The sequence below is a fragment of the Hirundo rustica genome, chromosome 1 (genome assembly GCF_015227805.2).
Source record: "Hirundo rustica isolate bHirRus1 chromosome 1, bHirRus1.pri.v3, whole genome shotgun sequence".
In the NCBI taxonomy this organism is placed as follows: domain Eukaryota; kingdom Metazoa; phylum Chordata; class Aves; order Passeriformes; family Hirundinidae; genus Hirundo; species Hirundo rustica.
Genome location: NC_053450.1, coordinates 97,272,447 through 97,299,090, shown reverse-complemented (window position 1 = coordinate 97,299,090; position 26,644 = coordinate 97,272,447). Strand labels below are relative to the sequence as shown.

The 26,644-nt window shown below is 39.5% G+C and overlaps 1 protein-coding gene across 3 annotated transcripts in view; it reads right to left on the bottom strand.

The window, feature by feature from the left end:
* The window catches only part of SLC9A3 (solute carrier family 9 member A3), a 62,607-nt gene extending 47,085 nt beyond the window's left edge, over positions 1-15,522 (bottom strand). For all 3 annotated transcript variants that reach the window (XM_040066119.2, XM_040066109.2, XM_040066131.2), the window contains exon 1: positions 15,320-15,522. In XM_040066119.2, coding sequence (XP_039922053.1) covers positions 15,320-15,509 — 190 coding nt within the window. In that variant the 5' untranslated portion in view covers positions 15,510-15,522. The remainder of the gene's footprint in view (positions 1-15,319) is intronic.
* Between the last annotated feature and the right edge of the window lie 11,122 nt (positions 15,523-26,644).

Here is a 26,644-nt window from a genome sequence, read left to right as displayed (position 1 = left end):
TGCATGGAAATGGGTTACCAGTAATATATGGTAGCAGTTGTTCTGTTGTATGATGAATTGTGTAAGGAATTACCAAATCCTGAATAAAAAACAGAACCAGTTCTCCCTGGTTGAGGTCTACTGTACATGATGAAAAAGAAGATGAGGAAGGAAAAATTTAATGAATACCAGTAGTAGCCTGAAACTCTGAAAATGTCCTTATACAATAGGGACTTTCTCTCCTTCCCCTGTACTGCTTCCAGCAAGGCATAGTAAGGACTGTTGCTGCTAGGAAGGGCATAAGGGACATAATTAAACCCTAAGGCCTAGGGCAAATAGCTGAGAAGGCTGGTCCAAGTCATGGGGTAGGAAAGTACGTTTTTTCAGGCACTGGCAGACTGGCTTGCTTCCTGCCCCTTACATTCCACCCTGGTAAGATTTTAATTAATACAAGTGGAATAGCATGGAATTACAGTGGAAGTATTCCTGATTACAGCAGTAAATTAAATAAGCATTAGGGTATTTGAATTCACTAGCAATGCCCACAGACAAAAATATCCCCCAACAAAACAAACACACATATGTAAGTTAGCTCTTGCTTAAAACTGAAAATAAATTTAAATTGAGAGAATAAACAAAATATGCCAAGCTAGTTTTCATTGAAAGTAACTACTACTGCATCCCCTGAAAAGCTTCAAAGTTTTGCCAGTCATATATTGGAGGAGAGAGTCTCCAGCAGCTTGTTAAGAGTTTCATTATGGACTACAACTCCTGTACATAATTACAGAAACCCAAATATATTGTTTATATGTGCTAGAAATTTGATCATCTCAGATTTTCTAGGTGAGATTTTTAACCAAAAAATTAGAAATACTTTTAAGGGAAACACTTTCTATTGACATAAGGTGTCCAGAATGACAACAGACGACAACCCTCTTCCCAAGCTCAGCACAATTCACCAGTATGCACTCACAGCCTAGAAATCCACTTGTATCCCAGATTGCATCCAAAGCCATGTGGGCAACAGGGCAAGGGAAGACATCCTGCCCCTCCACTCTGCTCTGGTGAGAGCCCACCTGGAGTTCTGCATCCAGCTCTGAGGTCCCCAGCAGAGGAAAGGCATGGACCTGATGGAACAGGTCCAGAGGAGGCACCTAAGTTGATCATAGAGCTGGAGAACCTCTGCTGTGAAGTCAGAATGTGAGAGTTGGAGCTGTTCAGCTTGAAGAAGAGAAAGCTCCAGAGAGACCTTATAGCACCACCCAGTACTTAAAGGGGGACTGCAAGAAGGCTGAAGAGGAACTTTTCCCATGGACACATAGTGAAAGGACATGGGGAAAATGGCCTTAAGCTGAAGGAGGGTAGATACTTGGAAGAATTTCTTTGCTATAAGGGTGGTGAGGCATTGGAACAGGTTTCAGAGAGGTTGTGGACTCCTGATCCCTAGAGGTGTTCAAGACCAGGCTGGATGGGGCTGTGGGTAACCTGATCTAGGGGAAGATGTGTTTGTCCGTACAGGAGAATTGGGACAAGATGATCTTTATCGTCCCTTCCAACCCAAACTATGATTCCATGATTCTCTAATTTTATAGAGCTGTGGAAGCATCGCAGTGAATGATTTATGATCCAGAGCTTTGACAGAAAATGGAGAAGCAAGTAAAAACTTTTGTCTATAAGAATGTTCTAGACATAATTTGTCACTTACCTCTTTCTCCATATACCATTATGGAGAATACATTATGGAATTTACTTCATGATAGAATAGCTCTTTTAACATTAGTAGTACTAATCAAAAAGAATATGGTAAAGAGCTGAGCAAGGTAGTATGTGGGAAATAGAGGCAACAATTCTCCTGCTACAATAGTTACACAGTACTCTGTCTAATAAGAAAACACCACTTCCACCAATCAAGCTTGTGAGTTTCTATGTTAGGCAACAGAAAACAGAAGATGTGACATGCTTTGTTACTGAATGCACTCATTCCTGCCCATAAGAAAGTAAATTTGCTCAGAAATCCACATATATGGCTTATTTTCCCTAAGACTTAAGAGCAAGGTGCATTTTACTTTATATCACTCTAATTTTTTCCTGCAAATGGTTCTGAGATACTGCTGTCATTCAATGTGCTTTAGCATGACTTTTGATTTTTGTCCCTACAGCTTCTCCAGTTAAGTAACACGTTAACTTTAATACCTTCATTATCTCATTTGAGAGGTGATGTACATAATGGTAGCAGCAGGAAGAACTGTGGTTTAATTGGTGTCATTCTACTGCAAAATGTAGTACATGGAAAATAGCTTTGATGTTTTGAAATGCAGTAGGAAGGTGGTAAGTCAGCTGGTTTTTTCAGTTATGCATTTGTGTTTTGTAGTGCGTGCACAGGCAAAATGAGAAAGGACAGTGTGCAAAAAGAAGTTCACAGGGAGATTAGTTTAACATTATTTTTCACAGTGGAGAATTAAAAAAGAAGGGAACAAAACAACTGTCTAAAGCTCTATTTGAAGCCCAGCTCACAATTCAAACATTTTGGGTACTTAAGATGACTGTTTATTTCAAGAAAAAAGAAAGGTAAAAAGCAGACACAAATCCCTTCCTAATAAAAAGCATCCCAGAAGGCCACATACATAGACTAAGCATGATTCTATTGTATCATATATAGTACAAAGTCATAGCAACATAGGATTCTTTTCTTTGTACAATAATGTGCTTTATATAGTCATATTCTTCCAACAGGGGAAAAAGATTTTGTATATAGTCCTAAAAATATCTGTGCAGAAATTAAACTTTGGGAGCAGCAAGAAATCAGTATGAATCAAATATCACTAAACGATCCACAGTAGTGCCTCTTTTTTACTTTTATTACCATATATATAAGAATTAAACTTCAGCTGAATCCTAAAGTATTTAGGGTTTGAAGAGACCTTTGAGGGTCATTTATTCCAATCCCCCTGCAACAAGCAGGGACATCTTCAACTAGACCAGGTTCCTCAAAGACCTGTCCATCCTGGCTTTGAATATTTCCAGAAACTGGGCATCTATTGCCTCTCAGGGTAACCTGCTCCACTCTTCCAACACCCCTGGTCACAAATAATTTCTTCCTTCTGTGTGGCCTGAATCTTTTCATTTATAACCATTAGTCCTAGTCCTATCAAAGCAGGCCCTGCTAAAACGTCTGTCCCAGTCTTTGTTATAAGCACCCTTAAAGTACTGAAAGACAACAATGAGTTCTCCCCAGAGTCTTCTCTTCTCCAACCGCACAAAATAAATGCTCTCAGCTTGGCTTAACAGGACAGGTGATAGGAGGTCATCTGGGTGGCCTCCTCTGGACCTGCTCCAACAGGTCCCTTTCCTTCCTGTGCTGAGAACCCCAGAGTTGGACACAGTACAGGCAGGCTCTCACCAGGGCAGAGCAGAGGGAGAATCATCCCACTTTGACCTGCTGGCCATGCTGCTTTTGATGCAGCCCAGGAAGTAACAATAAAATAAAACAAGGAGCAATACCAGTGCCAGAGCAGTACAAGAAAAATGTGACAGAGTCACACGTCATTGTCCACCCCACACAGAAAACGCCACTGGCAATACCCTGAGCCCATCTGCCTCACAACCCAACGCAGAGTGAGAACCCTCCCCAGAAAATGACGTGGGGGTATAGAATCACCTCCTAGCCATGCCCCTCCTGCCTACTGCAAAATTAACCTTATTCTGGCTGGATCCAGGATTCTGTGTTTTAGGCACTACAGCAGAAACCCTACCGTGGGCTGTAGTACTTCTTCTCCTGCCTATATTCAGAAAGCATTTATCACATGAGGGCTTATCAACAAGATTCTACTGACTTTCAACACATTGGGGCCCTCCAAAATGCAACAGACAACACATGCAACACCAGGCAGCAAGAGGAAAATGTAAGACCATTCTCCCTTACACTTGCATAGGTTTTTCCTGACACAAGCACTTCAGTACCCACACACAAGCTGAATTTCCACTTGCAGTGGCAAGTTTATCTTGGACTGCTTTTAATCTTTACTCATAAATCACAATAAACAGAAGGAAACTTCATACTTCCTCCTGCTATTTTTACATCCTCATACTTTCAAACACCAAACAGCATTATTCAAGTGAACATGCCATAAGAATTACAGTTTTTAGTAAGGTCAACTGTGCGGTATTCCTTAAGAAAGTCTGAAAGAATGAAGATGCTTTATTAAGTGCTCGAAAGTAATAATTTTGGTTCAAAAAATTTAGTATTTCCCTTAATTAACATTTTCTTCAGTACAAGTATTCAAGATATGAAAACAAGGTGCTCTTCTGTTTACTGAAAGGCTAGGGAATATAAGGTTCAAATGAGATTAATGTATTATGTACAAAGGAATTGTTGCTCTCCTTAAGTCCATGGTAAATGTGACAGTCCTTTTTTTTAAGCTCATGTAAATTGTAATAACCTCACCCTCAGATCAGAGAATGTCTGAAAATTGATCAAATTAACTGGAGCAGGGGAGGGGGGAGGTGAATTACAAAATTTTATTTTTCACTGATTTCAGTGCCACATCTATCATACTGAAAAAAAAAAAAAGTCTCTGAACTTGCTATGTTGTTTATTTCTAACAAAAATTTTGGAGAAGTGTTGACTTTTTTCCTAAATTTTGTCAAGGAGAAAGTAACAAAACCAGCCTTCCTTTTCCAGACACTTCTACTGCATAAGCAATGTAAGTTTTCACTGGTACAAGTTTCAGTTTCTGCTACAGATGCTACACAACCACTTAAATATGAGCGAGCCGCTAACCTATCTTTTACTCTTGCCTTGAATCACAAGACTTTGCTCTGTGCAGCAATTGGCAGATCCAACTTCAAATAGCCCAGAAGATTTATAGAATCTCTGGTAGCAGGTAGAAGGAATCCCTCCTTTAAAGGAATACTTAGCATGACACTGTTGCTGCCTATTCATCTTGTCCAAGAAATGCTGCCTGGACAGCAGATACACTGTACTCCACAGGATTACATGGAGAGCTACTGGAGGAGTCCTCCTGAGGATAGATTGCCCAAGAGCAAAGGCAATCTTCTCAAAGCTCTATAGGGCAAAGTCCCAAAAATCTTACATTGCTAACTCATGATAAGACTTTATGATTAACAGACATCTCGATATAATCTGTCAGGCAGTAGTTTATGACAAAATCCTATCAATGAACAGAAGATATTTTAACAGAAAACCTGTAATGACAGTCAAATGCTTATCCTTGTCATAATAAAGCAACAGAAACTGAGAAATTAATTAATACATTCATATGTTTGTTAGGCTTTGAATGTAAATATGGAGATTCTTTTTGCTCTTTTTCTTGTTCTTTCACAATCTAATTCCAATGTTTTTATGCTTATGTAACAGCACCTGTAGCTTCATCTGTAGTTTCCATCCTGCCCCTCTTCTCATATCTTTTATCGTACTTTTTTCATTACCGATTAGGGCACTGCTTGGTTCAAAAGTGTCCATTTTTTTAGATCTAGACTATCTTTCTCAGCTTATTACAGCAGAAAGATTTTGCACACCACTTCAATTAGTTTTTTGCCTATAAAGTTACTTGTGATCACTTTTCTACATGGCTTCTATGCTAACAAGTGAAACAATGGAGAAACATGAGAATAAACACAATTATCTAAGCAGTAGTTCTACCTAGAAAAAAAAAATACACTATCCTCCACTAATCATCCACAGCAGCTGATCTGAGAAAGTAACTGAGTTCAAAATATCTTTATCTATATTTTAATAATGTTTCATGACAAAATATCAGTTCAGTAGTTGAACTGTCTTCCTATCCAGAGTCAGTTTTCATAGTCTTTTGTGAAGTGAAATGAAGTTAGCCAAATGAGTATCATTTTGGAAAGGAATAGAAAACTGTAACAGCCATAACTTTAGGGTTCTTTTTTTAGAAGGACAAAGGCAGTCTTCTTGAGAAAAGACCATTAAAATGGACACACTGAGATGAGGTTGCAAAGTGCCAGTGTTGTAAGTGGAAGATGCAGAAGTGATAGCTGCATAGTACAGAGGAGAACCGCAGAGGTGTGCTTTTCTGGCATACAGCTTATGCACAGGAGAGGGATTTGTAGGAAATAAGGTACACTACAGACACCACCTCTGAGTTTACACATGTTCCTGCTGACTCATTTAACTGCTGCTTGAGTTTGGTACTACCAGTTAACAGATCTCACTGCACATTCCCATCAAGCAATACTATTCATTAGAATATCAGTTCATCCTGGAGAAAGCTTTGGCTAAAATAAGAGATGAAACTCACACTGTATTGGGTAAGAGAAGGCAGGAGAGTGAGTGACATAAGTGAAAGCCAGCCGGAACAGAAAACTGAAGCCACTGATCAGAGATCACCTAGCTTAGAGGATGGAAAAATTTTATGCTTGTACTTTGTCATTCCTTTATTTAACTCGTGATGGCATGACCATTGTGGCCACTATATGGCCATCTTGTACTATTCTCTCCTCTGTAGTGCGCGATTTTGTACTAGCTAACCAAAGTCAACTACATACAGAAATGTTGCTTGCTTTGATGAGGTAAGATGTAGATAAAGGTCCATCCATGTATGACCACTGCTAATCCAGAACTGCAAGGTTCTGCAGATCTAACTGATAGAACAACTAATTCTGTATACAGACACGTAAAGGACAAGAAATTTCTCAGGAGTCAGAATGGTTCACTACATGAAAGTGCATGACTAAACTGATAACAATGAAGTGAGGCACCTGGAGGAGAGAGCAGTGTCTGATGAGTTTCTAATGAGGCGTCAAGTAAGGCTTTTGACGCTGCCTCCCAGAACAGCCTCAGGCTGTTGCTGTAAGGGCTGAATGGGCAGACAATGGGGTGGATTGAAAACTGGATGAATGGACAGACCTTGAGGGTGGTGATCAGTGGTGCAAAGTGTACTTGGAGTGTGGTAACTAGAGGTGAACCCCGGGGGTCTCTACTGAGTCCAGTCCTGTTTAACATCTTCATAAGTGATCTGAGAGATGTTGGCTGATGAGACAAATTTGGGAGGAGTGGCTGATAGGCCAGAGAATTGGGCTGCTATCCAAAGACAGGCTGGAGAAATGAGCTGACAGGAACCTTGTGAAGTTTGGAAAAGAGAAGTGCAGAGTCCTGCACCTGATGAAGAACAACCCTCCACATAGTATATGCAGAGGGCCACCAGCTGGAGAGCAGCTTGGCAGAGGTGTGCGGGTGACCAAACACTGGCACAGGTTGCTCTGAAGGGTTGTGGCTTCTCCATCCTTGAAAATAATCAAAAGTCGTCCAGACATGATCTTGGGCAATGAGCTGTAGGTCACCCTGGGCGAGCTGGAGCACAGGATCAGATGTTGCACCTTCCAACCTCAACAAGCCTGTGATACTGTTATTTTATGATTCTGTGAAATCTATGGGACACCCAGTACCCAACTGTTTTCCCCAGTTCACTACTGTCCCGAATTCATTCCCAGAACTAAATAGTTTGGAATAGCTTAGGGACAGAACTATTTCAGTGGAAAATCTGAATATTTAATTCAAACCAGGTCTTAGTGCACTTTAAACTCTAGACCATGCATAGAGAGAAGAGCAAGCATTCAAAGACTGCTTCAGACATTCTGGAATGAATGTTTTAATCACTTAAACCATTAAGTAGAATTTATTAACTGAATTTCCTAAGCATATATCTAAGCTGCCAAGGTCTGAAAATCTACATCTAGATATTCATCTGTTTTGGTATTTCACTGGAGTAGGATTGTAATACCTCCATACTATACCTACATTTAGTTTTATGTATGTTCACATAACAACTCTACCTCCAGTACAACTGTTAGTGTATCAATATGAACATTAACATAACATAGCCTTAACATAAAGCCATCTTATACTAACTGGTATCACCTAGTCCCTGGAATATTATTATATCACCAAACCATTGTAACAAAATTAATTGTAATAAAGGTGCTAGCAAGTCTCTCCATCTGTAATCTGTTTGCACCTGGGAGATTTTCATTGTGAAATCTCACTGTCTCAAGACTTTTACTGGTTTCTTAATATTTAATATTTTCCTCAAAACTCAACTTATGAAACTGGCTGAATCCATAAACCTTCTAGTTTAAACTTTTTTTCCCCATTTCAAAAAAACTATAATTGAAGCAGAAATAATCATAACCACATGCTTTTTTTTTTAAAATCAGTCTACAATCTACACTGAGATTTTCTTCTCTGGTGTGTGACTACTGCTATTTTAACGTTTGGCTTTGACAAACACGAAGGCATTTTTTCTTTCAATAGATAAAAGCAGAACTTCTCTCCTAGGCACATTTTAGGCAATCCAGAATTGCTTCTATTTTCAGTTAATGGAAGGAGAAAAGTCTCCAGATCCAACTACTTAAAACCCCTGTTATTGTGTAGGCCTTTCAGAATACCTTCCAGTTTTCTTCTTCCATGAATGAACATTAAATATTTGTGCCTTAGTTAAAAGAGTTTCCACCTGATGTCTTGCATTCCATCTTGGTCGGTCTTCCTTGTCAGCCTGTAGTTTCTGTATTTATGACTTTACAGCGCTTTATATAGCAGTCAACTGGGTATCAAGTCACTCCTTCCACAGGGGTAAATACTCTGCAAATTGCTTTACAAAAGGAAACAAAATATTGCAACACAGCCAATACACCATGCCCTGTGGTTTACCAAGTCTGTTTTAATGGTCTCTAATTTTAATTGGTTGCCACTTGTCAACAAACTGAAAAACAATTAAAGACTCTAGTTCTTCAGGCCATTAGTTTAAATGCACTGCTGCAGAGAGAAGGGAAAAATCAGAGACATTTTTCTGAAAGAAAAGAGAATACTCAGATAAGAAACATTCTTCTACGACTTTGGACTCAACATTTCATCTTGGAATAGAGCGAGCCATACAAAAGATACAGAAGAACTATGTAATCCACTACCCCTTTAATTCAGACCAATTAAAACTCTGGTAAACAGTGGGAAAAGAACTCTTCTAGTTGGATTCCAAATATTTCTTAAAGCAAACTTCTGGTAAAACTACTGATTTTTGACAGGCTTCTGGTTGTACGTGTCAAACAAAGTAATAAATCAGAATTTCCAGTACCAGCTTCCCTGCTAAGTATCTCTAATACACAAAGGTCCACAAAAACAAAGGGGGACCTCAGAGCCATTCACTTGAAGAACCTCTGTACACCTGAAAGGGTTTGCTGCTTGCTCTTGTTTCTTGTGGGGCTGTGGTCTGCTGCATCACGACATGAGAGATTTACAGTCACTTCGGTGATTTAGATCGCTCTCGGTAATAAGTGGCTTGAGCTCTGAAGACAGTAAATCAACGATTTCAACAATCCTAAGGCTACAGTATAAAAAGGATTCCATTGTTCTGCAGAGAACGCTAAGCACTTTGCACACAGGTGCCTGAAAGTAACTGATGGCAGAGATCCTTCCTTAGGTATGCATGCCTGAACTGTATTCAATTCAGAGCCATTCTCAAAATGCCATTGTTTTCTTATGTAATTCACACAAGTTGCCATTCTACATTTGCTATTCGCCAGGGGATGTAATCTGAATCTTGTCAAATTATACCATCCTGATATCTTCTTCCCTGCTCTAAATAATTAAGACTCGAGACTTGCAAGACTTGGAGGGGGAGGGGGAAGAAGGTAGATGTGTGTTACAGGGAGACAGGAAGTACAGGAAAAAGGATGAGTAAGGCACAAGAGTAAAATGGAAATAAAATCTGTGACTAGGCAGTCACAGATGCTAAATTTAATAAAAACATGGCTCACACAGTTGTTCCTACCATTGGAAATGCAAAGCTATTATTCTATTTTGAAAATATTCTTTTCAGATGCCTAAAACTTATAAAATGTTAGATACAAAAAGTAATTCTTAAAAATATAGGGATTTTACAGTAAACATTCCTATCTCGCAGGTATTCTAAACAACACTTTGCAAAAAGAAATACAGCATCTTACAAAAATGAAGACACCACAGATATATAAGTTTTCAGCACAGTTTTATAGTGTTTCTATGTATATCCAAGGAGCAAAAGCATATACCTCTGTTCTAAGTGTGCTAACCTGTTTCTTCTACTGACTCCAAAATAAAGGTAAAAGAATCATTTTCCCCTTCTTATCTTTGTCAGGATATGGGGGAAGATAGCCAAATCCAGACTTCTTAAGTCACAATGTAAAGACTTTTTCCATATTATCACTTGCTGATGAAAGCAACTTTCAACAAGATCTACCATCATGAGCAGACTAGTAGTTTAAATTTTTCAGGATCTGGTGATATTTTCACCTTTGAATCTCTGATTCCATTTTCAGTTAAATAAACTCAGTAAAGTTCTGCTAAGCATCCTTCAACATTTCCTCCTAACAATGTCATTTACTGAAGAATTGCCAACAGAAGAGCTAATCTCACATTTTTAATTTTATTAAAACAATACCGTAAATCATCTTCTCTATGTAACTGACACTTTTCAGTAGCTACAGTGCCAGGAGGAGAAACTTTGGAGTCAAATGGGCTTTTGTTTTGACAGTTTGCTTTGGAGGGAGGGTTATTGATTTCTTCAAAGAAAATATTGCCCCAGGAGTCTAAATTAGACAGGCGGTTAGACCTGCATTTCAGTTCCTTCCCTAGCCCATCCCTAACATGCTTAAAATTCTCAACAGCAATTGTTTGTGTTAACAAAATACTCTAAAGAGCTCCTTTCTCAGGGTGGTTTGAGACAATGTGAAGGAGCCCAGGCATGCAGAAACTAGACTCTTTGTCGGGACCCATATCTCTAAGCTTAGAGATGCATTGTGCTCTGCAGCTCATGTCCTCCTGAGGTCTGAAGAGCTGATGGACTCAACAAGTCCATCTGACACAGTATCTTCACCAGCCTTCTCCTAAGTATTTGTTCACTGTTATTGAATCATTTCTTCCCCCTCCTCCAAAGCATTGTGGCATTCCTGAAGACAGATTTACCAGCTGCCCTGGATTCAAATTTCACTCCCAGTTTTCAATTTCTTATGTAAAAGCCTTTAGAATTTCTGTGTGACTACACAGAAATTAAAAGAAAAAAAAAAAAAAAAAAAAAGCTCTTGTGACATTCTTAGACTCAGCATAACCTATACCAACAAAAACAGCTGGCAAGAGGTTTGACTCAGATAATGAAAAGACTGTGTACCCTTCCTCATTCCTGTTCATAGTCACTCTCCCACCATTTCTTCCAGTTGCTTATCTGCACACATTGAGCAAATCCAGGGATCCAGGGGGCCAGACAGACAGACAGACAGGCTTTATAGGCCTTTTTTTTTCCACTTTGGGACAATTAACCTATTCTTCTGTAAAAATGTTGAAAAAATGTTATAAAAATGTTATGGTACAGGAAACAATTTCAACTGCAAGAAAGAATTTCACAGTTTACCCAACATAACCTCCACTGAAGATATAAATACAATCTCTCTCAGTTTCCTAGGATTTTGAACAAGTATAGAAGCATGTACTAGATATCTCCCATGTAGAAAGCACTTTTTTCTTTTTTTTTTTTTTGCATTGACATGGCCTCAAAAAAAATTGTATACAATGTTCAATGTTAAAAAATATTGTCTCTTAGCCATTTTTAGCTTCTGAGCTCATTATTCCTTTCCTTCTACTTGTTTCCAGAGTTTTCTGATTTTCCACCCGTTTCTACCTCTTTCTGTAGAGACTTTCCTGACAAAATATTGTTTGTCTTCTATGCATCTATTTTTTCAAAGTTTATTTTCAAGATGTTATCTGTGACAGACATATAAAGAAGGAGAGCACAGGGCCAAGTGAACTTAGAAAGAACGTGAGCGTATGGTCAGCACATGAATGTCTTTCATCTTAAACCAGAACTATATTGTGTAAGCATGTTGTTTAAAAATGGTACATCCTTTACCTGCAGGGCTACAGCAAGGAAATGTCTGTACTGTCTGTTGGTATAAATGCACACATGTATGCACTTGGAGGTTATTCTTTTTCAGTGGTATTGCTTATTTCATCTGCAGCACTGAGATACCAGGAATTGGACACCTGAAGTCTACTAGGAGGGTTGTCAGCTGTACCTCATGTACCTTCTTTGTGTAGATATGATGATTTTCTGGCTTAGATTTACAAATGTAACTAGTTTATTGGCCCTATCCCACAAGGATACTCCTCTGTAGTGATAAGACAGCCTATCAAAAGAGGAAATAAAGATCATTAGCCAAAGTAGAACATTGTGAACCTTAAGAATGTTCCACTTGAAGTGGAAGAATAAAGAGTGGGAATATTTCAAATGAAGTGGGTCAAATCAAATCAATAAGAATATGTAAAACAGTAGACCAAGATGCATCAGAAGTTTCATGGCAGGCACAAATTTTTTATTGTCTATAATGCATGAAAGCCAATTGTATGAAGACTCTTTTCCACAGTTTCATTTGTAGCAATATTTAGAGTTAACCAATAAGAAGACTAAACTAAAACTAAAAGAGCAGTTCCCTTCTCCAAAAGTCCATAACACTAGGCACTTCTTCATGTATTTGGGACACTTACGAGATTTAACATACAATAGTTTGTGTTGCAGAATACCTTGTACACAACATGAACTTCAAGCCCCAGAAAATCTGCAAAAATCTCCTAATGCAAAAATGCTTCCCCCAGTCATATAACATCATGAACCGAAACTCATTTTTCACACACACACACAAAAACAAAACAAAAAAACAACAAACAAACAAACAACAAAAAAAACCCACCAAATTTCCACACAAGTGAAACTAAACAAATCTAAAAACCCCAAAAACAAATGAACAAAACCCCCCCCCCAAACCAAATAAACACAAAACCAATAACACTATTCTAATTCAAGAGAAAGCATTCTCATACACCTTTATCCCCAGGTGTCAACTGCAATTTCTAGAACACTTTCTGCGGATTGTCTATTGCCAGTTGTCTATCATCCATCAGTAAAATAACTCTCCCAGTCCCTACAGCCACGGAGAAGTCAGCTTGCATGCGTAAGAACAGCTCCTCCCCTGCTGAAAAATCCACAACAAAACCAGCACTTTCACTTCATTACAATTGACCTGCTTCAGGTAGTAAAGAAACCCAAGGGCAGATGTTCTATATTTTCTTTCTTGGTTCTTTCCTGTCTGCTTTTTGAATATGTTAACCTTTTCTGATCCAGCACAGGACTTCTGCAATGCAAAATCTTCTCATAGATTTCTGACCTACTTTCCAGAACTCTTAACACACCAAGGCAGTCAGAAGGCTGAAAAGCTATTTTTTTTCAGTTCCCTTTCTCACAGACTTACATGAACACCTTCATGATTTCTTCATTGAGAAGGTGTTGAACAGTGAGTATACATTCTTGCTTTTCTGTGTGTTATTTGTCACTGATGGGGAAAGCGGAGACATTCATAGGCTCTCAGGGGAATACAGCAGTTAGCCATTGCTTCTTCAGAAACCATGTCCAGAGTAGTATAGAATCAAAAATACAATTGTGAAGAGACAAAAGAACAAAGATTGAGAGCTTTGGGGAAGAAAAGTGATGAAGATGATGATAGGTACAATCTACTAATAAGTGACATGCGCTATGCAGCTGTGAAAGAAGTACAAAGAATTTAAAAACAGAACCAGCATCACTCAGCTCTTGACACTAAGTGCTTTATCAAGGGTTTATATCAAGGACTTCATGGTAAAATAGCTCATATTAATCTCAACTAATCTCAATCCAGGCCATTGCAATTTAAATGTAGTACAATCTAACTGTCCTGTTATTGGGTTCAGTGGCTTTGGACACAAACTGATATGGTTGTGCACCACTAATATTACACTGTACAACTGTGCTACATGTACAGAACAGCAAAGCCTAAATAGCACAATGCCTTAATAACTATACTTACTTAGAAGAGTATCTCAAAAAGAAGCAGCCTGTTTATTACTTTATTCAGCAGATTTTATAGGCACTCAGTGTTGTCAGTTGTTTCTTGTATATGGAATCCAGCTTTCTAATTGCTATAACTCATCAATAAAAGTAAATTAAAACATAATTGTCTTTTATGTAATCTAGATGATGCAGCAGCTGTCTGAAGACAAACTATTTGCTCAGTGTAGTCAAACAGGTTCAGATAAAGGTATTTAGTTATATAGCTATGGTTAATCAAGTAAAAGCCAAGATGCAGATATTGCTGGAAAATTATGTTCAATATCACCCCAACTTATAACATACTAGTCCTTTTTAAAATGCTCTTTTTTGAGTTTGGAGACAGCATTTTCCATCCAGGTCTTACTATGCTTATCTTATGTGGTAGACAGAATACACCTAAGATACCTTTTTACATCTTTCATTCTATGTGGCATGAAAAATCCATGGGATGTGATTCCAGTATACCAAATTAGTATGAGCAGTATAAGTTCAGGAAAATCTTCAGTAGGATTTTTCAGCTGACCTTCTGAGATAAACTGATTACAGAAAAGTTTTATTTTAAATGAAAATGGCATTTACAATGTCAGCCAAACCGGAGTTCAGTTTTTAGATCCAAAGGCAAAAGGTCTGAAAGTAATAGCATCAATCAAAATACATTCCAATTAAACAGTGACTTATCTAGTTCAGAAAAGTGCATTATTGATACAAGATTGCTTTTGGAAAAGTCATAAAGTTCAGACCTCAAGAGTTGGAGCATTCATACAAATTCATTTAAACTACACTGAAGTTAGGTTAAATCCTCACTTTTCACTTATTCCAATTCCTTGAGGAAAATTATGGGTGCTCTAGAGCTTATGTTTTTTTCAGCTACATCAGATGGTCTGATAATACATTACCTTTCACTGTAAACTATGCTCTTTCACTAATTCAGCAATGCACTTCAAAGCAGAGAACGCTAAATTCATATGTGCAGTTTGCAGTGTTTCCATTTGATGTTACCTGCTGACAACCACAAGCTAACAATCATAATCAGGAGAAAAGCATATCATAAAGTGGAATTGATAGTGTAAGCAATCAGGCCCGATTTCTGTTTTACTCTCGCAAAAAACTTTTTCCTGGGAGCAAGAGGAATGAAAGGCCCCAAGGAATTGCAAGGGTTTACAACAAGTCAGATGCAGAAGCCACAGTCGTGGGCGGTGAAAATGAACTAGATAACCCCTCGAGGCTGGTGAAAATCACGCTGCTAAGCACCGTGTAGGGTAGTATTATGAAATCAGGACAGAGTACAATAAACCCCCTGAAAACGGGTCAGCGGACCTATGATAAGCGTTCGTCGTTTACGTTGGGTGGGAGAAGGGCAAGGGGGAAGGGAAAGGGAGCGGATATGTATTAATATGTAACTCCAGACTCACCGATTTTGGCCAAGCTGGCCACAAGTATCCAGAGTGCAATGATATACGGCTCCTTGACGTGATCCCATTTGAAAGAGACGATGGCAAAGCTTTGGGTGCTATTTTTAGGGCTTTCCGAGCTTCTCTGTCCCAGCGCCACTGGGAGAGCCATCAGCCCCAGGAGGAGCGCCACTCCAGATACCTGCCTCATCTTCAAGCCACACAACAAATTCCTGCTTCCCCTCCCCGGAGAGATCCCGCCTCTTCGGAGGTCCTTGGGGGCGAGGTCCTTGTTCCTTCGCAGAGACGCGCCCGACGGCTGAGGACAGCGGGACAGCGGCGCACGCGGCCGGCCGCGGCAGGTCCCCTCTTGTCCTGTCCCGCACGGGCTACCTCAGGAGTCGACTTGCGTGGGGTGGTAAAGGGCGGGTCAGGGGCTCCGTGCACCAGCAGATGCTTCGAGCTGGGGTCCCGCTGCTCGCCCGCCCCTGCCTTTATCAGGCTGTTGCCGATAGGGGGGAGGCGGAGCCTCTCGCCGCTCCCGCACAGGCTGCCGTGCGGGGACGACGATGCCCTGACTGACAGAGCGCCCGGGGGTCGGCGGGCAGCTCCGATCGGCTCCGCTCGGCCGCAGGGTTGGCCGCGGGCTCTGAGCTGTGTCCGTGCGGCCGGGGGCAGCTGGGAAGCGAACAGTAGCGACCCGGAGCTGCTGGCACTCGGAGCCGGGGCGCTCCCGCGGGCGTGTCCCAGGGGAGCCCGGGCTCCGCGCCCACACCGGAGCCCCAGAGGTCTCCGGGCGCTTTGGATGCTTTTGTATCAACCTCCCCGGTTCAGCCCCGCTCTTCCGGCAGGTTGTCACAGAGGAAATGCACTCTTTTCCGCTTCTCAGCTTCGAGTCCCCTTCTGGGCTCGACCTAGCTTACCGAGGGTACAGCAGCATGTTTCTCAGACCAGCTTTTCCATCTGTCCACCAGAGAGCACGTCTCCCACGGTGCTGGGGGAAAGGACACCAGGAGGCAACATTCGTCTTTCCACTTGGGTCTGGTTGCAGATGCTTATTAGGATGTGTTATATTAAAAACGCGGGGGTTTTTTGGTGTTTTGGTGGGTTGTTTTTTGGGGGGGTTGTGTTTCTTTTGTTTTTTGTTTGTTTGTTTGTTTGTTTGTTTGTTTTTTGTGGAGGGGGGTGGTGTTTACACCGTGAGACCTTCTAGGAGATTCTACTCTTCCCCTAATGCCTCTTTTCCTGCTGATAACATTTGGCTACTATCCTGGATGGTCCGTGTTATCGTGGGTCCATGGTGCTGCCGGCAGACGGACCCACGATAATCAAATCATCACCCTGCAGTAAAAGGGCAGCAAAGCATCCTATTCCCGATAGGCAGAGCTGACGGCACCCTTCCACACACCTCAGCAGCAGCAACTCCTCTCCGTTCTTGTGTGCTCCAAAACAATCTGTGTGCAGTCGGCTCCTTCTGTGACTTTCTGTGGAAAAACAATACCTTTATGTTTTCCTAACATGGCAGCTGGTTTTATTAGGAGGTAAAAAATTAACAGGATAAATCTGTCCTTTAAAATTATTGGGAAACAGAGAAATTATTTTTATTATTTCAATCACTAAGGAGAAAATCTATGTACTTTTTCATAGTCATCTATCCCGCACAGACACTCTATAAATCAATTAGCTAGTTAATTAAATCTATAAATTTCAATGGAATGTTATTGTCATTATTACCTCAAAGCAAGCACAGGCCCCAAATTGGACTGTCTTCAAACAGTGAAACATCTTGAGGGGTTTATTTCCTTCTTCATTATTTAAGAGAAAGGAAATTATGCAGGATTTTTTTTTTTTAGTAGGATTGAATCTGAAGATGGAATTGGCAACTGTTTTTAGGAAGCATGACAGCAGACAGCAAAATGTCTCCTTCACATTCAGTAAATGTAATAGACAAAAACCTGAAAAATTCTTCGGTGTCTAACAACAAATTCTATCTACATTATTTTTATCTTTTTTAGATCATGACTTGGGCACCCAAACCAAATGTTTAGAATTTGCTCCTAAGTTCTGTAACAAATGGCTGTATTCACAACCTGATATTTTTGTGGATTGCCAGCGGAGAGAGAAAACTGTAGCCAGAAGTAGGTAGCTGCTGATCATCTGTGTAACCTGTTGCCGAGCCCTGTGGAGAGTAGTAGTTCCTAGTCATTAACATGGATTGTGTTTGCTACTATTAGGAGAACGATAATCTTCAGTAGAGACAAGCTGTCAGCACTGGTTTTACTGTGGCAACTTATTCTGAGTATCCTCATACCACAATTAAACATTTCAGCTGCAGCTAATAAAAGTGCACCGCAACTGACAGTTATATTCATGATTCTTCCCAAATCTAGTTCCAAAAAATGATGACTGGGTTAGAAGAAATCTTTCTATTGAAAGTGTTGAATTGTGCATGTTGTTCAGATGGTTACTATTACATGTGTCATAGATCAAGAATTCCTGCAGCAGAGCTAGAAAAATGAGAAAGCCTTCTCCAGTGGATCTTCTCTAGAGATAAATAAAGGCTTGGAGGAGTAGCATGCCTCTGATTGCCCATAGGCCATGTTCTATCCATGACAACAGCAACCAAAGTTACATGCCAATTCTAAGTTTACTGGTGGAGGAAACCAGTATTAGGGAAAAAAAAAAGTTGTCAGTACATTAAAAAAAAAAAAAAAAAAAAAAAAAAAAAAAAAAAAAGAAAAGTTTACAACACTGTATGTCTTTTAACAGCAAGAATAGTTCAAAGTGTATTTGTGACTGCTCATGGATTTTTTTTTTAAGTTGGCAGGGTATTAAATGATTGTAGATATCAGGGAATGTTATGTAATTCATTAATATTTCATCAGGACACAGAGAGGGTAGAGGAAGGAACTGACAATTGTGAATCTCCTATAGGTACATCAGTACATATTAACCAATAGTCCATTGAGTATACATGAACTCATATACAAAATATGTACTTGTACAAGAATGCATTTTCATATATGTATTTTTTATCAGAGTCCATTTTCTTGTATGTTCTTTATAGAAGCCCTTACGTAGTTTCCTATAACCTGACTCTGTATCAGTAACAAAAAACATTGGTTGAGTATTATGCTTGCAATAAAGATATCATATCACACAACAGCTGATATTTCATTACTTCATTGCACAAGGAAAATTTCTACTTACTGTAAAAATAATGGTGCTGTGTCCTTAAGGTTTGTTGGTTTGTTTTGTTTTGTTTTTTTTAATTGAGTGAACTCCAGCACTGTCATTTCTAGAAATATTGTGTTCGCAATAGCTTAAAGAAAAGAATTATGAGTATCTTAGTGTGTTATACAAGTATCTTATGTACCCTTTGACCTGTGTCCTATAAAGATTACTTCTTGGTGATTTATTCAAAGCTGACATAAAAGAAAATTTCAGTTTAAAAAATCCCTAAAATTGTATCAGTTTTCTCCAGGAAGCACACATAGTATTTCAGTTATGCTAATTTAGATGTAGGAGCTACACTTTTAATATTAGCATTTGTCACATATCTGTTTAAGGTGATATGGAATTAAGAAGCACATCCCTGTCAAACTGAGAACTAATGAAAGGAAAAATAAATTAATAAATAGCAAATATTTGGCAAGTGAAGCAGGAAAAATCTCCTGGTGCAACATAAACAATCATAAATCATTTATTATCAGTCCTGTCTATTAAATGTGTAAGCAGGTTAAGATTTGAATTGAATATAGTTCCAGTACATATTTTTATGCCATGATGCCAACTGCATACGAAGTTAAATAGAACAGTAATTATAGTGAATGGCATTGTACCAATATAACTGCATAATTTGGTGGAAATTAATGTGGTTTATGTGCAGATGAATGCAGAACCACAGGAATTTATAATGAATTAACTTGATTCAACAGCTGACATTTTGCCAACTACTCTCCAAGTGAAATGAGTGCCGCTGTGCAAGCTTATGCTACAAGGAGTTGGACATATACTGCTGGACTAGGTGATGTTGCACTGTGTTACATCATTATAAATATGAACCTCTGAAATTACATTAGAAAGTGTATTTATTTAGCCCACACACATATACTACCAGCTGAAGTGAATAAGATGAAGACCACGGTGAGAATGAATTATTCAGAGAGGTAGTTGGAAATAGATTTGGCTGGGAAGTAGGGTGGAAGAGGAAATTAGCTGAATTCTTCAAGACTCGTTTCAAGACAAGACTCATTTCAAGGACAGTAAGTGAAGGGGTTTCTTACCAGAACCTCCATTTTTTAGCCTCAAATAGTTTTGAAATTGGCAGATATTTGAGGCAGATTGTAAGATTTTTCTGGTGGGTTGTTCTTGCTATTACAGTTTTTAATGAACCTTTACATTTATACTATGTTTGAAGTTAATCTAGTAGGAGCGGGACAGTACGAATGACAAACATTGACACAGTCTATGATCTTCATTAAGGAAAGTCCCGCCCCCATAAGGGATTATATCTGTGTGAGCTCTCAGTGCTATGAACAGTGAAAAGGAAATGGGACAGAAAAAGAAGTTCTTACATATCGCCAGACACCTGATAACGTTTTATCATTTATGTTCAGGAAAAAACCCCACCTATTTTTATAAAATGCAATGTGTATTAAAAGTACTCTTTACTTCAGTTACTATTTTGAGGAAAATTCTTCTATTATTTATGAAGACTCTTCTGGGCTTGCTGCTAGTCAAAGATGGCCACAGAGATTTCCACCTGTGACAGTCTGCATCTTCCACACTTTCCATCTTGTACTCACAGCATTCCCATGTTATTGGCATCCCACTTGTATTTCTCTGTTCTTTGTTCTCCATGTCTCTGCTCTCTTTCCTTTTCATGCATGCTTTCTGTCAATTCTCACCAAAAATCCCTAATAGTTAGACCTAAAGAACACTCAAAATGCAATTTGTGTATGATGTTTCAACCCAATACTTAAGATATGATTCTCTCTCTATCCCTTCCAATTCAGCTTTGTAATTTTTCACCACATGTACTTCTTCCGGGTACTCACAGCAGCCTGACCAACACTAATGTTTATACTAGGCACAAGGCACAGGTGATTACTGGTTTCTCTAGCCACAATGGAGATGGTATTTGATGATCTTTAAAAATCATCATTTTGTTTTATTCTAAAAAAGCTGGGGGGAAACTGGGACAGAAACAATAACCACAGATTTCAGAGATCTAGTGGGGGAAAAAGGAAAATAAAGATGCACCTTGGCATTGTTTCTATATACAGGTATTCAGCTTCCTATAGCTTAACCTGAGAGGAAAAGCAAAACAGATTAATTTCTTAGGAAAAACAGAAGGACTCTTAGACAACAAAGGCAGCTAAGCGGAAAAATTTCAATTGCTAGCATGATAAATTTACACTTATTTCTTATGTTTATAAGTAGACTCTGATGCTTCATGGTCTTAATTTTTAGCTAATCTACAGAGAGGGAATCTTTCCTTTTCCTTATTCTCCATATACTATGCCTCCGTGAAATCCATCATTCATGCCTCCCCTGCCTAGATAAATGTGTGCATGTTCACATGAAAATGCTCAGCAAATTTCACCTAAAGCCACTCCAGATTCAATACACTATCCCCAGTGCTCCTCTTTCATCAGGCACATAGATGGATTGTTCAAAATCACCTGTGACACCTGCAGGTGGAGACACCTGACCAGCCTCCCCAAAGTGTGTTCTGCTGTCCCTGCCCTCCATGAATTATGTGCTGAGGTCTGCTCATCTGGTAGCAGCCACTGCCCTGCAGCGATTCATACTTGTCTCAACTTGTAGGCCATGGGAGGGGCCATGGACCATTCATCCAGTATATGAAAACCTAGCCACATAAATTAATTTAACTCCCTCTTGCAATCCAAAACTAATTCCAGCAGAAGCTGGTATGCCTGGGCTTGCAGGCACTCAGTAACCTGTGAGGACAGAGTTTCCTTAAGCATCTTTTATATGATGATAGTTTAAAGCTATACTGTTAGGACGCTTTCCAATGTCAAAATTCCCAACATAAGCCTCCCCTCTATCATTGCACATAAAGGAATTTTCCTCTAAAATATTTCTACAAGACAGTTGAGATTTTATGAGTGCAAAATTTTGTGTGTTTTTTCTTTATCTAAATTGTGATAAAGGAAAAATTGAACCTTGGCTGAGGAGCAGCAATAATCTTGTAATAATCAGCAATTCATTTGAACTTAAATCACATAAATGAAAGAGTCAAATAAATAAATTAATTACGATTTAAAAAAAAAAAAAAAAAAAAGTCTGCCAACACAATCTATGGCTTAAGGTATTGATTATGGAAATTTTATCAACAAAAAAAGACATAAATTGCAGGCTATACTACTTTGCTCTTGACATGTATTTTAAAACCTGTTGCTATTTAAAAAATAATGCATTAGATGTAGTGGGGATTTTTGTTAGTTGATTCCAATTTACTAAAATCCAAACATTTAAGTGGAACATATATTATTTTATTAATCTTTCCTTTGGAAGTCTTCACACAACCAGAATGGTATTCCTGGCTAAAGTCACAGAGGAAGGAGAAACTTCAGAACTGACAACGTCAAGAATCTGCCCAGTTTAGACCAAAGACATAACCTTGCATCTCATATATTTCAGGTGAATGCTCTGATCATGACTCAGAAGATTTTAACATGGTTCTGATTTTATTCTGCAATGAAGCAAAAGCAATTGCTGAAATTTCAATTTTTGAGAGAAAAAAAAGAAAGAAAACTACTTTTCCTCCAGTTTGGGTTATTAAAAACAGTTACTATATTATTTCACAAATCTGCACTTAAAGTTACAATCAATTTGGAGAAGTTTGCAGGTGTCATTTCAAATACCAATTTAGAAGGAATGCTGTACTTGTTTTGCAGTCCATTGTACAGTAATGGAACAGAATGGGAAGAGACGGTCTCCCACTACTGGTGTAAAAAGTGACAGAGATTCTTTGAAGTCGAAGGGCACTCCACTTTGCCTTGGGGGAATCTGAACTGGATTGCTGCTTATCTCAATGAAGTTCCAAAGGCCATAAGGTGCAGAGAATACATAGCATGCACTTCCACATTACCAAAATAGCAGCCATAAACAAATTGACTAAGGTTAGTAGATGAGTAAGTAAACAAACAGGAAGAGGGATGTTGTCCAAATATGCAAAATAATTTGACACTATTTTATTTTATAACTAACTACATCACTCTGCTATGACAAATGTTTCAGCACTTGGAAGCCTTGAGCAGAAATATTATTAAGTGAATTTCCAAGGATATTATTTAGATTCAAAACATGATAACTTTAAAGTGAAAACAAGAAAGGAAATTATGAGAACATTACTCTCATGAAGCTGCAAAAATAAAATTAAGCAGTGGATCCAGGCTTTGTCAGATTAATGTATTTTAAACTGCTGTTCCCTACAAAGTCTTACTACTGGAAATACAGAAAAATAAGCTGAACAGTTACAGAGAATAAATACTAATTTCATCTCCTACATGAAAATAAGAATCCACATAGTAAAAGTAATTTGTAAACGTAGTAAACATAATTTGGGAAACCTTTCTAAATTTTAACGGTTGTACCACCTTGTTATTGCGCATTATTTGAGTTTATATTGTATTTCATTTTTATATTGGATTTTGTAATGGTTTCTTCTGTACCCCCCTGTTCCCCTGGAAAATGTATCATCCCGAGGTTTGTCCCTGCTCCTTTTCCCTGCGCATTCTCCCACACTAAAATGTAATCCAACTCTGTTCCACTCCCATCGTATCCCTGACTGGGTAGAGGCTTGTCCCTGCCTCTAGCCCCTTCCCCTTGGATAAAAGCCAGGAAAGCACATGGAAAATCCCTCTTGGCTTGGGGGATGGGGACCAGGGCAGAGGTCCAGACCCTGCGGGGGCAGGACCACAGAATAAAGCTGTGATGCCCCCTGGACCAATGGCAGACTCTTTCCTCTTGCCATCGACAAAGGCCTGCTCTCTCTAAAGGAAAATGTTCCTGTTGTAGTGTGTTAATTGGGTTTATATGGTATTTCATTTTTATATTGGATTTTGTAATGTTTCTTCTGTTCCCTGGAAACTGTATCACATGGTTTGTCCCTGCTTGGCCATGCCCATCTTCCCACACTGGAATGTAACCCAACTCTGTTCCATTCCCACCTTGTCCCTGATTGGGTAGTGGCTTGTCCCTGCCTCTAGCTCCTGCCCCCTGGATAAAAGCCCTGGGATGGAGGTGGCGCAGCCTCTTTTGCACGGGATCAGGACGAAGAAGGAGCTACTGGGCTCCGGACTCTGCAGGAGCAAAAATAAAGCTGTGATTTCCCCCCTGGAGCAAAGAGCAGACTCTCTTTCTTTTTGCCCTCGATGGACATCTGGGTCTCTCTAAAGAATTGCCCCAGGTTCCAGCCGCTCTGAGATCTTTGGGACCCTGATGGAAAAATCCTTCCAGCTGTGGTTTGTCTCTCAAGCTAGCCAAGGCAAAAACCAAGCCGGGGCTTTGAGAGAGAGACACCACACCACATTGTTGACTCTGTTTGCAACTATGACACAGAGGTGCATCCAGTTTTGGGAGCTGCTGGAAGTTTTTTTCTTGGGACTATGGATTCAATCCTATCACTTGGCCACTGGGTGCACATTCTTACAGTTTTCCTTCTATTTCCTTGCTGCAATAATGGATAAGCTGTTTCTCACTGCAGTGCTGAAGTGAGGTGACACTAACATCGGAGGTAATTGTTCTGAAAGGCCCTCACTAGCTTAATCTTGGTTCAGGACATCATCAAGCTTAATGGACTGTACGCTCATCTTCAAATGTGAAAACACCCCCATGGAAGTGCAGGTAGTACTGAAGAGTATATGATGAGACTATGAGGACTGCCCTAGTCAACTAAATCCAGTCTCCTGGAACTTCAGGCACCACATTGCATATTTCCTGCATACATTTGCCACATATTGTCTTGAAAACCTTATCTCAAATGCTTTGTGCTGGTTAAGCATATTCATATAATTTCTAGCCTAAACTTAATCAGAAAGTTCACAACCTACTTATTCTTTGTGTGAGTATTGTCCTTTAACACTGTTTCTTCTTCTGTTGTTTTTTACCCTTTAGAAGAAATCATCCACTTGAAAAGAAGTTTTAATTAATCCTTCTTGAACAGAGCCAACCAGGATATAGAAAAGTGAAGTTTTGCTAAGCTTTGTAGACTGGCAAGAATACTTCCTTATCACAAAAATACTGCCTGAAGCACAAGTGATTGGTATTTGTTCTCAATGGCTACATCCCAGAACTTATCACTAAGGATTCAATCCTATCACTTGGCCCCTCGGTGCACATTCTCACCCCAAAATCCAGTAATATACCCAAGTCCTACTCTTTTCCATGGATTGCAATGGATGAACCTACAGCTAACTGATTTTTGTATTGCTATTGTATATCTTTCTTTTCATTATATTAAAACAATCTGAGTCCTACGTACCTCTCCATGTCCTTTCAATACCGTTGTCCTCTATATGGGTGATGACTCCTAACTTTGCATTATCAGCAATCAGTTGTGGATGCCAAAATGGGCTGCAAAGCATAGGGTTGAGTTATTCCTCTTTTAGCTTTCTTTGAGCCTGATTCTCACTTTGCTTTTTCAATAGTTGTTGTGTCCACGGATCCTTGCAGTCTACAAAAAAATAGCTCAGCACCTTGACAAGATGAACACCGAAAATGTGATGTACCTGCATCAAGGTGAGGTAAACATTAACAGGTCCTAAGCATATTTGCTGCAAGAGTGGGAAACCAGGATTACACTGGGGCATCAACAAAATCCTACTTTTCCCTGTACCTCTTGTCTCATAGATGTCTCTTAATTTTTCTTTCCCTGAATCCTAGAGCTCTTCCATGTCTATCAAAGCAAGCCTCTATTCTTACATGCCCAGTTTTATTTTCTTTTTTAGCTATTTATTTGAGAGACGCAGAGAGAATGCCACTTCAACAGTGCAGTATTCTGTATCTGAAGAAACCACACAAGCTACAAATTTTTACTTCTGTATTGCCTTGTACAGCAACTATGACAGTCCATCTATTAGGTCAGACAATAAATCTTAGTTTATTCTAAATCAGTTTGCATTACCCTGTATCACCATGTTCTGTGCCACTGACCCTGCCACAGCTATCTTTATCCCACTCGTCATGTCAGAGCAGGGGTGAAGTAACCATGGCCATGTTAAGGTAACAAGTACCTTCTAAAGCAATCAAGTAAGCAAGCTCAGGATCATTAATGCACTATAAATTGTTGTCCCATATAATTGTGAATACCAGCTGCATATTAAATTTCTCACTCTTCAGCTAAATCTCTTTGACCCTCAAGGATGACATATTTGTTAATCAAAGGATACTATTTGATTTTCTGGCCCTATATGCACAGACATCTCAAATTGCTAAGAGAAATGATGAAGTCCCAATGTGTATGTTGTGTTACTTTGGGAGAGTCCTTATATACAACCTTAGTGGCATTAAAAAGCAGATATCAAAATATAAGTTGTATAAGGTAAAAACATATCTCTCTTCTACATCAAAGACTATGCATTAATCAATTTGGATTAATTATTAGTCACAAAACATAGTGCATAAGGTCACTGCTTCCTTGACACTATAAGCTGATGTCTCGGTTTAAAAAGGCAGGTATCTGCTAGGGAGAGGCAGGCCTCTCTAGGAATGTGAAATTCCAATCCCTTCCCTTCTTGTTATTATAATCTGGAAGATTAAAAAAAAAAATCCTCAGTCAGAGCTATGGGGGAAGAAGTAACAGTCCTTTACTAGTAAATATAACAGGACAGACAAACAACAACAGCAATTATAATAATAATAAAACAGAACCAAGAACCCCGAGGAACTTTGTCTCACAAGTCCCGGGCAGTCTGATCTCTTGGGATCCCAAGGGCACCAAACCGAAACAGTGGAAACTCCAGGCTGATGGCTGGAAATGGTGTGTTGTCTCGGCAGGCAGGGGTGTATCCTGGCAGGCAAAGTGAGCAGTGCTGAAGAAGCCGCGGCGGCTGGACCCGGGCTGACCAAATCCAGCAGGGCAGGCGAAGAGCTGTGAACTCCCCGGGCGCTCCAGCAGACAAAATGGACCCGACACCTTTGCCAACCGTGGACTCCATGCAACTACCAGTCGCCTGACCGTCCTCCCGGAAAACCGAGATCCCAAAAAAAACCCCACCACCCTCGCTCCTGCTAAACTAAGTGATTCACCTCTTTTGTACGGGTTAAGCACCCTTTAACTATCAGTGTTTAGTCTCCTAGCAACTTATGGGGGGG